The sequence below is a fragment of the Brassica napus genome, chromosome A2 (genome assembly GCF_020379485.1).
Source record: "Brassica napus cultivar Da-Ae chromosome A2, Da-Ae, whole genome shotgun sequence".
Lineage (NCBI taxonomy): Eukaryota > Viridiplantae > Streptophyta > Magnoliopsida > Brassicales > Brassicaceae > Brassica > Brassica napus.
This window is the reverse complement of record NC_063435.1, coordinates 9,846,916-9,859,906: the sequence shown is the minus strand read 5'-3', so window position 1 is coordinate 9,859,906 and position 12,991 is coordinate 9,846,916. Positions and strand designations below refer to the sequence as shown.

At 34.9% G+C, this 12,991-nt stretch overlaps 1 protein-coding gene across 1 annotated transcript; it reads left to right on the top strand.

Moving 5' to 3' along the window:
• Positions 1–9,790: 9,790 nt before the first annotated feature.
• On the top strand, positions 9,791–12,276 carry LOC125584165. Its single transcript, XM_048752182.1, has 5 exons — positions 9,791–9,986; positions 10,068–10,340; positions 10,459–10,642; positions 10,735–11,445; positions 12,018–12,276. The coding sequence occupies exons 1-5, from the start codon at positions 9,791–9,793 to the stop codon at positions 12,274–12,276; spliced, it is 1,623 nt and encodes a 540-aa protein (XP_048608139.1).
• Positions 12,277–12,991: the final 715 nt, after the last annotated feature.

Below are 12,991 nucleotides of genomic sequence, written 5' to 3'. Positions count from 1 at the left end.
ATCCCCTATATATTATTTGAGAAGCATTACAACATGTTTTTGTAGCCACATGTCATTACTAGAATGATTCTTAGAATTCTTAGAGAAATAAATTGGTCCATCTAAATATATAATAAACTTTTTATTAAAATAACCATAAATACATTATTAATATGCTTCATTATTTCCATAAATAAAATTACGGAATTACCTAATATGACTAAAGTATATATGATAATTAGTGACTTTGAATAATAAAGATTTGATAAAAATAAGTGTATCTTATATTATATTTGTTTAATTTTAAAATATTAAAATAAATTAGATAATCATAGTAACCATTTAAAAATTAAAAAATTTCTTTATATGTTGTATATTGAATTTTTAAAAACGAATATAAATTACTAAAATCATTAAAAGTTTCACATTCAAATTTTGTGATCTATGGTTTAAACTTTTTGTTATGACATGATACAAATAATTAAAAACATCATATAAGTTGAAAGTCTCATTTAATAAGTATTAAAAATAAAATATAGATAAAAATAGATATGTATATATATTAAATTAAATTATATGTCATATAAGAAAATAAATAAATATCTTAATTTTGAAATTTACTTTTAATAAATTTTTTTTGATAAAAATTTGAAAAAATATTAACAAATTAATTTTTAAAAATATTATAAATTACATAAATTATTAATTCTACAATGAAAATTTTGTTATTAGTAATTTAAATTTTTTGCTATAACAGATACAAATGATAAACAAAACATGAGCAAAAAGCATCATTTAATAAATATTAATATCAAAATATACTATATATATATGTTACTATCATTTAAATTTAATTATATACCATATCAAATAGAAAAAAATATTCTTTTGGATTAATAAAATTTATGTTCGCACCAGCTTAATTATATAGATAATAGTTACTGACTTTTTAATTATTCAATACATATTTATTGTTTCATAATAGGTTAGAAGCATATAATATATACAATAATTTAATATATAACGTTCATTCCGCGCAAGGCGCGGGTCTTAACCTAGTCATTTACTATAATTGATAGAAGTATAACCATCAGTTACTATAACCGATGCCTTATATTGCATCGCCACTATCGGAATCAATTATTTAAGTGATGGTAATACATTTGTGTCATTCAACAAGTGATATAAAAGTTTAAAATAAGTGATGCTACAGACCTCGTTTTTTGTAGTGAGTTATAATATTTAAAGTTGATTTCTAATATGGTCAAAATGGTTTCTTTTTTTTGTTCCAATATAAAAATTGGGGACTAAAATAATTTAGTTAAAAATTGATTTTTTTTTAATCTCGACTAGAATGGCTTATTTAACCATATATGTGTTAAATACATAAATATTTAGTATTTTTAACGTTTATTTATAAATTGATGTAATTATTTACATTGCTATTTTCAGAGTTATTTAAGTGATGCAAAAAAAAAACTAATGCAAAATATAAAATAATGATCTCTCTCTATGTCTCTGCAATCTCTCTTTGTCTCTGACGAATCTCTCACTCTCTTTTCGAAATTCCGAATTTTTTCTTGTTTAGAACCCTAATGAAATCGATTTGGGGGAAATGGTTAAGTGTGGGTCGGGTTTATCGAACGGGTCGGGTCGGGTTTTGTTAATTGGAGTTTAACTTTAAGAAATTACGCTCTGACCCCAATTATTTAAGCTAAAATCAATTAAACCTCGTTATGATGTTGGCACCATGTTTTTATTAACGTCGTATATGTGGCATGTATTATCATATACATCGTGTAGGTTTCGACACATTTCTAAACTCTGGATGGTTTGCACCATATTATACTAAACATGGTGTAGCTGAGAAACTTTTTTCCTATTTTTTTTACTAGCTCACAAACACACGTCATTTTAATCCTCAATTTTTAATTAAATACAAATAAATCTCATATAACGTTTACCAAACTATTCCAGTCCCGCTAAAAGTCAACTGTTCAGCTTCCATAGTTATAATATTTAAAGTTGATTTCTAATATGGTCAAAATGGTTTCTTTTTTTTTGTTCCAATATAAAAATTGGGGACTAAAATAATTTAGTTAAAAATTGAATTTTTTTTAATCTCGACTAGAATGGCTTATTTAACCATATATGTGTTAAATACATAAATATTTAGTATTTTTAACGTTTATTTATAAATTGATGTAATTATTTACATTGCTATTTTCAGAGTTATTTAAGTGATGCAAAAAAAAAACTAATGCAAAATATAAAATAATGATGCTAAACAACTTTTTTGTAGTGGGAGCAACCAACGTCTATGGTCATTTACCTTTGCATTTTGGCTCTTGTCTTTTCTCATTTGCTCCATTCTCTATCAGATGATGGTAATTCATAATTTTTTTAATAGGTAAATCATACTTTATATACACGATTTTATGTATATCTATTACAATAAAACAGACTTATCTCACTTTTCCTGCCACGTCACCAGTGAGCATAGAGCATATTTGGACATGTGTCCACCTCTCTTTGCCAAGAAATAATGTTCTGTCCTAATAGGTTTCTGGTATTATATGTGACACTTTGGGCCAACAATTACATTCTCAAACTGGCCTTTGATTATTTAGGGTTTTTCTCATCGTTGAAGATGGTTGTAGACACTTTTCTGTGTAACCTATTCCGTTCTGTTCCCCCTCCTCTTTGATGCGTTTAAGAAACTTCTACACTAATGACTTTCAATGAATAACGCCCACTACATGCTTTTCAATGTGTCTTTACTACTTATCAAGCTCTCTCATAGATTGTATATATATATATATATATATTTTTTTTTTTTTTGAAAGACAAAAGAGAGATAAAAATGAGAGCACACCCGGTGAGACTCGAACCCACAATCCGAAACAACAGCTTGATTTATCCTACCTCAAAGCTGGTCGATGCAGGAAGAGTGTTGTTACCCAGATCCTTTGTTCCTGCGAAGATCATAATTTCAAGAAAAGAGGCCACATGATGGGTGTTGATCTTTTTTTTTTTGATAAGTATGATGGGTGTTGATCTTCTTCTGGTTGATGGAAAGGTAACAATGGTTACATGGGTGTTGATCTTCTTCTGGTTGATGGAAAGGTAACAATGGTTACAATGGAACCGAAGTATTATGGGTACCCGAATGTATCCGAAATAGATTTCTATACCTCCTATATAAATATATTTTAGATTTAATGTCTATTAAAAACATAAATATATAAGATATTTTTAAATTATCCAAAATACTTGAAATATATACAAATAGTCAAAAGTAAATGTCGAAAATAGCTAAAATATATTCAAAACACCAAAATACTTGAAATATGTATTGATTATCTATCCAAATACTTAAACCAAATCAAATTATATGCTAATTTTAATTTTAAGTATTTCGACATATGTTATTCAAATTTGTATGTATATTATTTTGTTTATAGATTTTGAGAAATTTAAAGTATATAATGAATTTTAAAATTTTTAAAAAATAATTTTAATGGGTTATCCGAACCCAAACCGAACCCACAAAGATCAAAACCGAACCCGAACCGAAATTTAGAAATACCTGAATGGGGCTGAAATCTTTGACTCCGAAAACCCGAAACCCGAATATACCCGAACCGAACCCGAATAGGTACCCGAACGCCCTCCCCCTATTTTCACACAAAAGGACATTGGGAATGCTTTTGCTTATTTGTGAATTTTTTATATTCATGCGTTTTCTCATCTCGAGACACAAGCCATGACACCACGTAGCAATGATTTTGGTAGAACTGGATGAAGATTCTAATGTTTAAGCCACAGGCCATGGCACATAGGATCCAACGATAGTTCTGAATGCATATTTAACCTGATAATGGCTTCATCATCCCCATACTTTATGGTCTATTTTTGAGTATGGCTGAATAGATTTGACCGAATTTGGAATAATAATTTGTTCTTATGTCGCTGTAGATAAAAGCAGCAGTGCTAAAGCACCAAGTTCACCTGTAAGAGACATCAAATTGACCTCTGCATTACCCGGCGCTTATAAGCTCGTCCTGGAACGGAAATATTGTGAAATGAAAATTTTCGGGGAGAGGTGATGCGTCAATCATGAGCAAGAAAAGGGTTCGAAGCAAATATTAATTCTACTGAGCATCTATATCTACACATACACATGTTTGGTCTCCATAAGTTAATATGTAAAATATGGAGAAAAAGATGATGGATGATATAAACGCAAGTTAGAATCATCAAATAAGGTTTTTAAAGTGAAAAAACATGGTCAGTTTATGCTGTTATAATAACAATTAACTTTTTCTACTTTAACCCTTTTGAATATGTTATATACTCTATTGATATGCCAATTAAGTACTAATATATCAGATTTCACAATGCGATTTCGGCTATACTTTTTTGTCATCAGCATTTTTGCTATACTTTTTTAAAGAAAAAACCATTGTCCTACAATCATAATGAAAGTAAAATCATTCTACTATCATCATAGCCACTTCGCAACTTTTTATACTATGTGTACATAATAAACATCCTATCTTTAATGCTACTCAAGCATTTATTACCTAAAAATCTGATTTTTGTAAAAAAAAATATCTGAATTTATCTAGACTTATGGTTTAGAGTTGAGGGGTAAAACATGATTTTTGGAATATGAAATTTAGGATTCTAATTAATATATAAATAAATAATTAAAGAAAACTAAAAGTATAGTTTCAAAAAGAATTTCCGAATTTCAAAAATAAATTATGAAAAAAGTTCAAAAAAATTATAAAAAGTTTGAATTTGAAAAAGTATAATTACAAAACATAAAAAAATATATTTTATTGTTATTTAAATAATTATTTATTATATATAGAGCAAAGTATAAGAGTCTTTTACCTCTTAATGAAGAATATATATTTTTAAATATCTCTTTAGTGATGGTAATCATAAATAATGATACCAACAAAGTGGTAAACATAAAGATTACCCAAAAAATGTTATAAACAAAATGCAGAAGAACAAAAGGGAAGAAGAGAGATTTGTTCGTGGTATTTTGTACATACAATCAATGACAGTAAAAAATAAATTTACAGATTTTTTTTTTGCTCACAAAACTCAAGCTTAAAAAATAGTAAGAAACAAAATCATGGAACTCCAACCAATGGATCACAGTAATACAACATCAAATATTTTCAAAACTACCACAAATTCATCAAACCAAATTACACATAATGTTGCACAATATCAAATAATCCGCGCGAAGCGCGGACATACCACTAGTATAATCATATATTATGATTACATAAGATATGAAGAAACAAAATATAGTTAATGACATGACCTACAAAATAGTTAATGGCCTACATAATAATTATATATCTTGTTAATAATTATTGTATTAATAGGTTAAAGATATATTTTTATAAGTTAGTTGATATATTTAATTATATTTAAATTATTGGTCTTGAATACATATATTTAAATTTATCGTATTTTAGCAATAAACAAATTTGAAATTCTCTTTAAATATATTATATTGTTGGTTTTATTAAAATATTAGTAACATATATTTGTGATTATATTTATTATAAAAGTACATGATATAATAATTAAATGTGGTGTTTTTCTAAAAATTAAACTCCCTAATTGACTTTTCCCTTGTCAAATGAGGCCAATAACTCTAGCGCTATTGTTCTCCTCAACATGACCCTACTTGTGACAGTGTGTTGGACTTAGTTATGCTCCTTAACAATCTCTGGTGAGGAAAGAGCATGCCTTCAAGCTCTTCCTTGTTCATGCCTTTCACTGAAGCTTTGGTTTTGGTTTCTAGAAGCCTTGTATTTCTCTTCGTCTGAGCCTCCAACAACATGAATCATAGATTTTTCAATCCATGTGATCTTTTGATGTATAGAGTATACCCTGAGATGAGTACTGATAATTCAAATCTTGCATGTAATATCTGATGCAGTTTCCTTAACCATTCCTTAAAGAAAAGCAAGCTTCTAGTGTAGCTTGCTCTGGTACTTAATAATGACATTGATGTTTCTTTCATTCTCTCTCATCTCTTTTGACATCTCAATTGCATTCCCAACGTTATTAATAGACTTCCTTCGTTACGTTCCACTAGTAACTTTCACTATCTTACTTTACAATTAGATTTCAAAGCAAATTCAGATTTTTTTTCCCTAAAAGCTTGTGCCTTTGGATCAGAAATGACCATGCTAGAACCCTCTTCATCTGGAACAGAGCTTAGATTTTCCTTAGTTTTATTATCTTCCTAGCAAAACCAATCACCACTCTCACCCTTATTAAGTGATATCTTGCATATTTACATAGTTTTGATCATTTATTCTTGTAGATTTTGATTATTTAGTCGCCAGTGAGAAGTTCACACGCAACACTAGGGCTGCTGCTTACTCCATGAACATCAACCCAACCGGAGATTACATGACTTCAGCTGCTGAGGCCGACACTATTGGTGCGCTGAACCTTTCACTGCCAAATACAAGACGCCCACCAGGAAGGCCTAAGAAGACAAGGATCTTCTCGTGTGATGAATTCAAAGTAAGGGTGTTAACATTTTTATATATAGTTACATTCTAGTTTAACTGTTAATTGGTGTATTGGTCCATATTACTATATGATATACCATGTATTTTACCCATTTTCAGCCATGGTATATAAGTGTTTTTAAATACACATTAGTTGTTTTGGAGTCTTTTTAGTATGTTTCAGGTTTTGGAATTATTTGGAGGAAAGTGGTCATTTTGGTGTATTTTGGAGATAAAATAATAAAGACCCGTAGCTGACATGTAATACCCCGTCTATAAAAAAAAAAAGGGCTCGGAATAGTATCGGCAGGAAGTAGAGTCATCTAAATTTGACTACAGTTTAATGATATGGTGCAATGTCATTAAATGTAAGTCAATAGTTTAATTGGATAATTAAGCCACTTTTCAAAGAATAGTGACCAATGAGTGTGGAGTTTTGGTCACCAAATTTGGATTAGTTAATCATGCTTAAAAGAAAAGAAGAGACAAAGAAATATTTTTATATTTCTTATGGTTTGACAATCACGGGTCCAAGAGAAAAGAGGAGAAGAGTGAATCATATTTTGCCTTGCACTGTCACCACACGTTGACATCTTGGGGAGGAGGCAAATATAAGTGATGACTACGTGGGAGAATAATATGACAAGGAGATGACTAATTAAACTTGGAATGAGGTGTTAGAAAAGGATAAATTGAAGAGAGTATAGGTTCACGTGGAAAATGAAGAGAATGACAAGGTCAAGGTGACGTGGTCATCAAAGAGAGAAGGTGGGGCAGCTGTCACAAACCTATTCATCTGGTTTCACTATAAAAGGAAGGTCAACCTCTTCCATTTCCCCACTTACGTGATCAAGAGAGAAGAAAGGAGAGAAAGAAGAGAAAAGAAAAAAAGAGAAAAAAGAAAAGAAGAAAAGAAATAGAGAAAAATAAATAAATAAATAATTAATTTAAGGAGCTGTTTAGAGAGGCAAGACGTGTTACAAGATTGCGGGATTAATGGTATGGAATCAAGACGAGGAGTTGGAAGGATAAAAAGGGGTTTGGTCAGCTTCCGGAATCAGAAAGTCAAGCCACATCGGTTAATCACTGTGAGTCACGGTTAATTGTTTGTTAACGAATTTTTAATGCAGGTTCCTAACATCGGAGACGGCTTCCGAGCTAGGAGAGCCGGACCGGTCTAGGTGTCAGTTTGTGGATCCGAGGCTAAAGACGATGTCTGGGCTAAGTGGATAGCAAGACTAGTCTAAGCACTCGGATTATTATGATTGTGTGATTATTATATGTTGTTATAGTGTGTATCTCGTGTTGGTACTGTTGTGTGAGAACCTCGTGGTGGTTCTACTAGTAGTTTGCAGGTCGTTGCTTCCTCAAATGGTACCACTAAGCCGGTCGTGGTCCGGAAAGTGGTGGGCTCGGTTTAACTTGGCTTGATCACCAAGGCCGAGTGTCACACGTGGATGTGACAGCCCCCGGCGAGTCCGATAGAGGACCGGGGCACGGTGATTCCGATTGAGGACCGTGACCGGGCGATTCCCGAGCGCCTACGCCTGTGTGGTGTAATAGTGAAGGGATTGTCGGTGTCCCTTATGTGGAGGAAGAATGATTCTGTTGGGCCCTAGGAGTATATATATATAAGAGTGTTTTGATTTATTATGGTTTAATAGTTTATTGCTTAAATCGGTCATGCTTTATTATCTTGATTATTGATTGTTGAACTACCCGTCTTACTTGTGTTTGGGGATTGGGTTTAGAATGACGGGTAGTTGTATATGCTAGATAGGGAACCCTGGCTCACTGAGTGAAACTAGTTCACTCACTCCTCACATCCTTTTGCAGGTGACCAATAGAAAGGACCATAGCACTCGCGGAACTGTAGAAGCTGGTGTAGATTGGACATCTTTTACTAAAGACTCGTTTTCAAGATATATGAATGTATGTTTTACTTTCGACTGCGTCCATGGATCCTATGTATAATATTTTGGGCTTGCGAACTTTATGTTTTATATATATGGAATAAAGTATGTTTTATATTCGTGACGTGTTGAATCTGATATTAGGTTATTCCAACCTAACACAACTCTATGACTCGGTATGGGTTGCAAAGCCTCAGGCCGAAGATTAGAGGAAACGAGTTTTGAATGGATATTCTGGGTTACAGAATTATGTTTTGTGACTTGGAAAGTCTATTCTAAACCCGTTGTGACACTTCCGGACTTGGCAGAGGAACGTCGTTCGGGCATGTTCTTGTTTGATTGTTGCCCGACTGATTGACCGATGTCTAAAACGGTTCGGGGGTGTTACAGAGGTGGTATCAGAGCATGGTTTAGATCATGCGGTCAATCACACATTTTTCGTGTTTTATCAAGTCAAATGTGTCGTAAAAGATGTATTAGGAAACCAGCAGAGTTCCGCTCTAATTATTATTCTAAATAGGAAATTCCCTGTTTGTGGATTGCAGATGGCAAGAAGGGGAAGGAGTGAAGGGGGACAGGATTGGATGCTGGGTACAGGAAGAATCTCAAGAAGAAGAGGGCTGGGATATGAATCCGACGTAAGAGTGCAAACACTAGCACACACCAACCAGGAGTTCAGCAAAGATAACATAGTGGGAAACGACAATCTGTTTGGGCACGACCAGTCGAAGCCACAAGAAGAACACTTTCCACCGAATCGTAGTGTAAGGGAAAGACCAAAAGCAGATGATAGTGAGACAAGTGTCCAAGGACCAAGACCAATAAGACGGAACAACCCGATTGAACAAGAATTTCATGGTCAACCACAACAAGGAATAGGAATGGAGCACACTCTGAAGATGCTTCATGACGTGATAGCAAGGTCATTGCAACAACCTCAGGTGCAACCTCAGCTACTCGTACCACCACAACCTACAGTGGCTACACCGATGTTACCATTGATAACTGCCATGAAGAACATGAAGACACCACATTTTGATGGAGGGACAGACTCATTTGAAGCTGACCAGTGGCTTCGAACTATGGAGAAAAACTTTGAGACCCTGACGAGACGCGGCAGAATGGTGGGAAAGTAGGAATCGCCAAGTAAGACATCTGGTCACCACTTGGGCGGCATTCAAAAAGGAATTTGAACGCAAGTATTTCACCCCGGAGTCCAAGCGATGGCTTCAACGCCAGTTTGCAAACTTGGTACAAGGAGATAAGACGGTTAGAGAATATGAATCTGAGTTCATGCGGCTGCGACGACACGTGCTGCGAGGACAAGATGATGAGGAGACCATGATATCTAACTTTCTGTTTGGTCTAAAACCAGAGTTAGAAAATAGACTGGCAGTCGGAAACTACGAGAGTCTCACCGAGCTAGTGGAAAAGGCTGTGAATTTGGAGATCGGATTAGAAGCTGAGAAGGCGGCAAGTAAGAAATCCAAGCAGCATCAAGAAGGAAAGTCTGGTGGAAACCAAAGATCATTTAAGGGTAAAGATAAGGAAAAGGAATTGGGAGGGCCAAGTCGACAATCTCTGTTCACATGAAAATGCTTTAACTGTGGCAAAATAGGCCATAAGTCAAGTGAATGTTTCGGGAAGAAACCTGGATCCTTTCAGTCAAACTCCTACAATCCTACATGTTTCACGTGTGGAAAGAAAATGCACATCTCTACCCAGTGCAACGTCAACCGTTCTATCCCAGCTATGCCAATCAATGTCCATCCTCCTCCAGCTCCACCTGTAATCGCACCAGCGCCAAAAAGGCAAGCTATAGGAGGTAGAGTTTACGCTTTAGAACTAGAGGATACTAAACCTCCAGGTCCATCTAAGGGTCCCATTACAGGTATTTGGGTTCTTTAACCTTACTATATTGATTTTGTGTTGTGTGAATTCTTGTGATGGATTGGTTAATTTCTATTGGATAATTATTATGTTGTTGATATATATTGATGTTGTGGCAGAAACTTTACATGTTGCGGGGCGTCCCACACATGTATTGTTCTACTCCGGGGCAACACATAGTTTTGTGACCCCTGAGGTAGCTGCCGAGTTTGTGGGTTCATTTGTGATTGACATGATGGATGTGGCTGTGATGACTCCCGGAGACCAAACCCTTCAAGCAAAAGAATGCCTCAAAAGAGTTCCGTTAGTCATTTGCGAGAAGATGTTCTTGGCAGATTTGTTGGTGGTGTCCTTAAAAGGATATGAAGTTATCTTGGGCATGGATTGGTTATCAGGCTACTGGGCACAATTAGATTGTGGGAAAGTCGTATTTTGTTCAAGGAGAACAGACAACGGCAAATAGTGTTCTACGGGATCAGTCCAAGCAAGTCTGTGTCTTTAGTAGCTGCCTTGAGAGTGGAAGATTTGCTTAAGGATGGAGAAGCGCATCTGGTAACAGTGACTGCTAGTGAAGGACCCACTAGCAATGGAGTTGAAATTTCGGATATTGCGGTCATACAAGAGTTTGAGGATGTATTTGCGGCGTTAAAGGAGTTACCTCCACCTCGGAGTAACCCTTTCACAATTAACTTGGAATATGGAGCTAAGCCAATAGCAAAGGCTCCTTACCGCATGGGACCTGCAGAGTTGAAGAAACAACTTGAAGATTTAATGGAGAAATGTTTCATAAGACCTAGCTCTTCACCATGGGGAGCTCCGGTCTTATTTGTCAAGAAGAAGGATGGTAGCATGCGACTTTGTATTGATTATCGAGGAATCAACAATATCACAATCAAAGACAAGTATCCTCTCCCAAGGATAGACGAGTTGTTGGATCAGTTAAGGGGAGCAAGTTGGTTTTCAAAGATCGACTTGACGTCTGGCTATCATCAGATTCCAATTTTAGAGGGTGATGTCATGAAGACTGCGTTTAGAACTCGTTATGGACAATACGAATTTGTCACTGCAGCATGCCACTTCGATTTTGAGGATGAATTTGAGACAAAGTATTCAGGATCAATCGATAGCCGAACTCCCCCATCGATTGACATCGCCATTCATCCATCGATCGACAAACATCCCAAAGAATCGATCGACAGCAGTCCTACGACAGCGACATCCAGCCATCGATCAACGCTCATCACACACCAGATTCCAAGTTACATGTTAAAGATAATACCAATGTTTTTAAACCCGACCCGGACACTGAACCGGAGGACTTACCGGGTTGCTGGGTCACTGGGTCGACTGCGGGTGAACCATGGATGAACCGCAAATTAATAAATGAATTATTTTATTATATAATAATATATCAGCTATGTAAATAAAAATATAGAAACTAAATTTCAATATTTTCTATTTTTTTTAACATAAAATAATAGTTTGGATATGTATATATTTTATGTTTAAAAACATTTAGAAAATACTTAACTTTAGTTTTTATATTTTTATTTTCATTTGACATACAAAATATCAAAAAATAGTTTAGACTATTTAAAATTTTCTCGAACAAGGTAAGAGTTATGACATCTAAAAAAATCAAGACATATCCAACTCCTGATGAATTTGGTATTTTCAGGGATCCAGAAGGCCAAGCAGGAGCAATGGATGAACGCATTCTTCACATATCCAAGGAAGACATAGCTGAAATCATTGCCATGAATGCATCCAGTAACTTCTTCAATCCTAAGAACAAATCAGAGGATCCACCATCGATCGACGACGCAGCTGCACCATCGATCGAGGGTCACTTCGGATCCAGAAAAAGCACACATCATCAAAACAGGAAGTGGAAACCTCATTGGGAGAACACAGAGGTATCCATACCGACCGTGTAAGAGCAGAACAACTACAACAACGCAGAGATTGATAAGTTAGTAGCAGAGATCTACAAAGCTATCAAAACTTCAAATGATTATCATTCAAAGAGGCTCGATGACGTCTACTACTCGTTTGACAACAATATTAGCTGGCTGACCACACGCACATATGAGATGAAGCAAGAAATAGCCATGCTTCAGAAACAACATGCAGTCGGTACATGAAGATCAAAATCGATCGCCACTCACGCTCAACCATCGATCGACGCTCACATCCAAACATTGATCGACGCTCGACTCGCATCATTCGAAGATAGGCTACAATCATTCACCTATCGGCCTGATGGTTTTTAATACCCACTATGTGATGGTGTAGATTTCTTGACCACACGCCTGGATGCTTTGCAACATGAGATGGACACGATTCAGAGACAACTCGATTCTCAAGCATAACCATCACCATTGATCGACATACATACATACCCATCGATCGACAACGGCTATACCAGATCATGAAACAAGCTGGTAACCGAGAAGGCTTTACATGATAAGCTTGGTGAGATCACGTTCTCTCAAGACTTGCTGGAAGAAGATGTCTACCAAGAGCTGAAGGACATCTCAGAATAAACATATGCCAGACTTGGAATGCAACAACGCGACATTGGAAATCTTCAGCATAGGATGCATGATGGTGAGGTTGTTAGAGAAAGATTAAAAAATCAATGGACCAGGG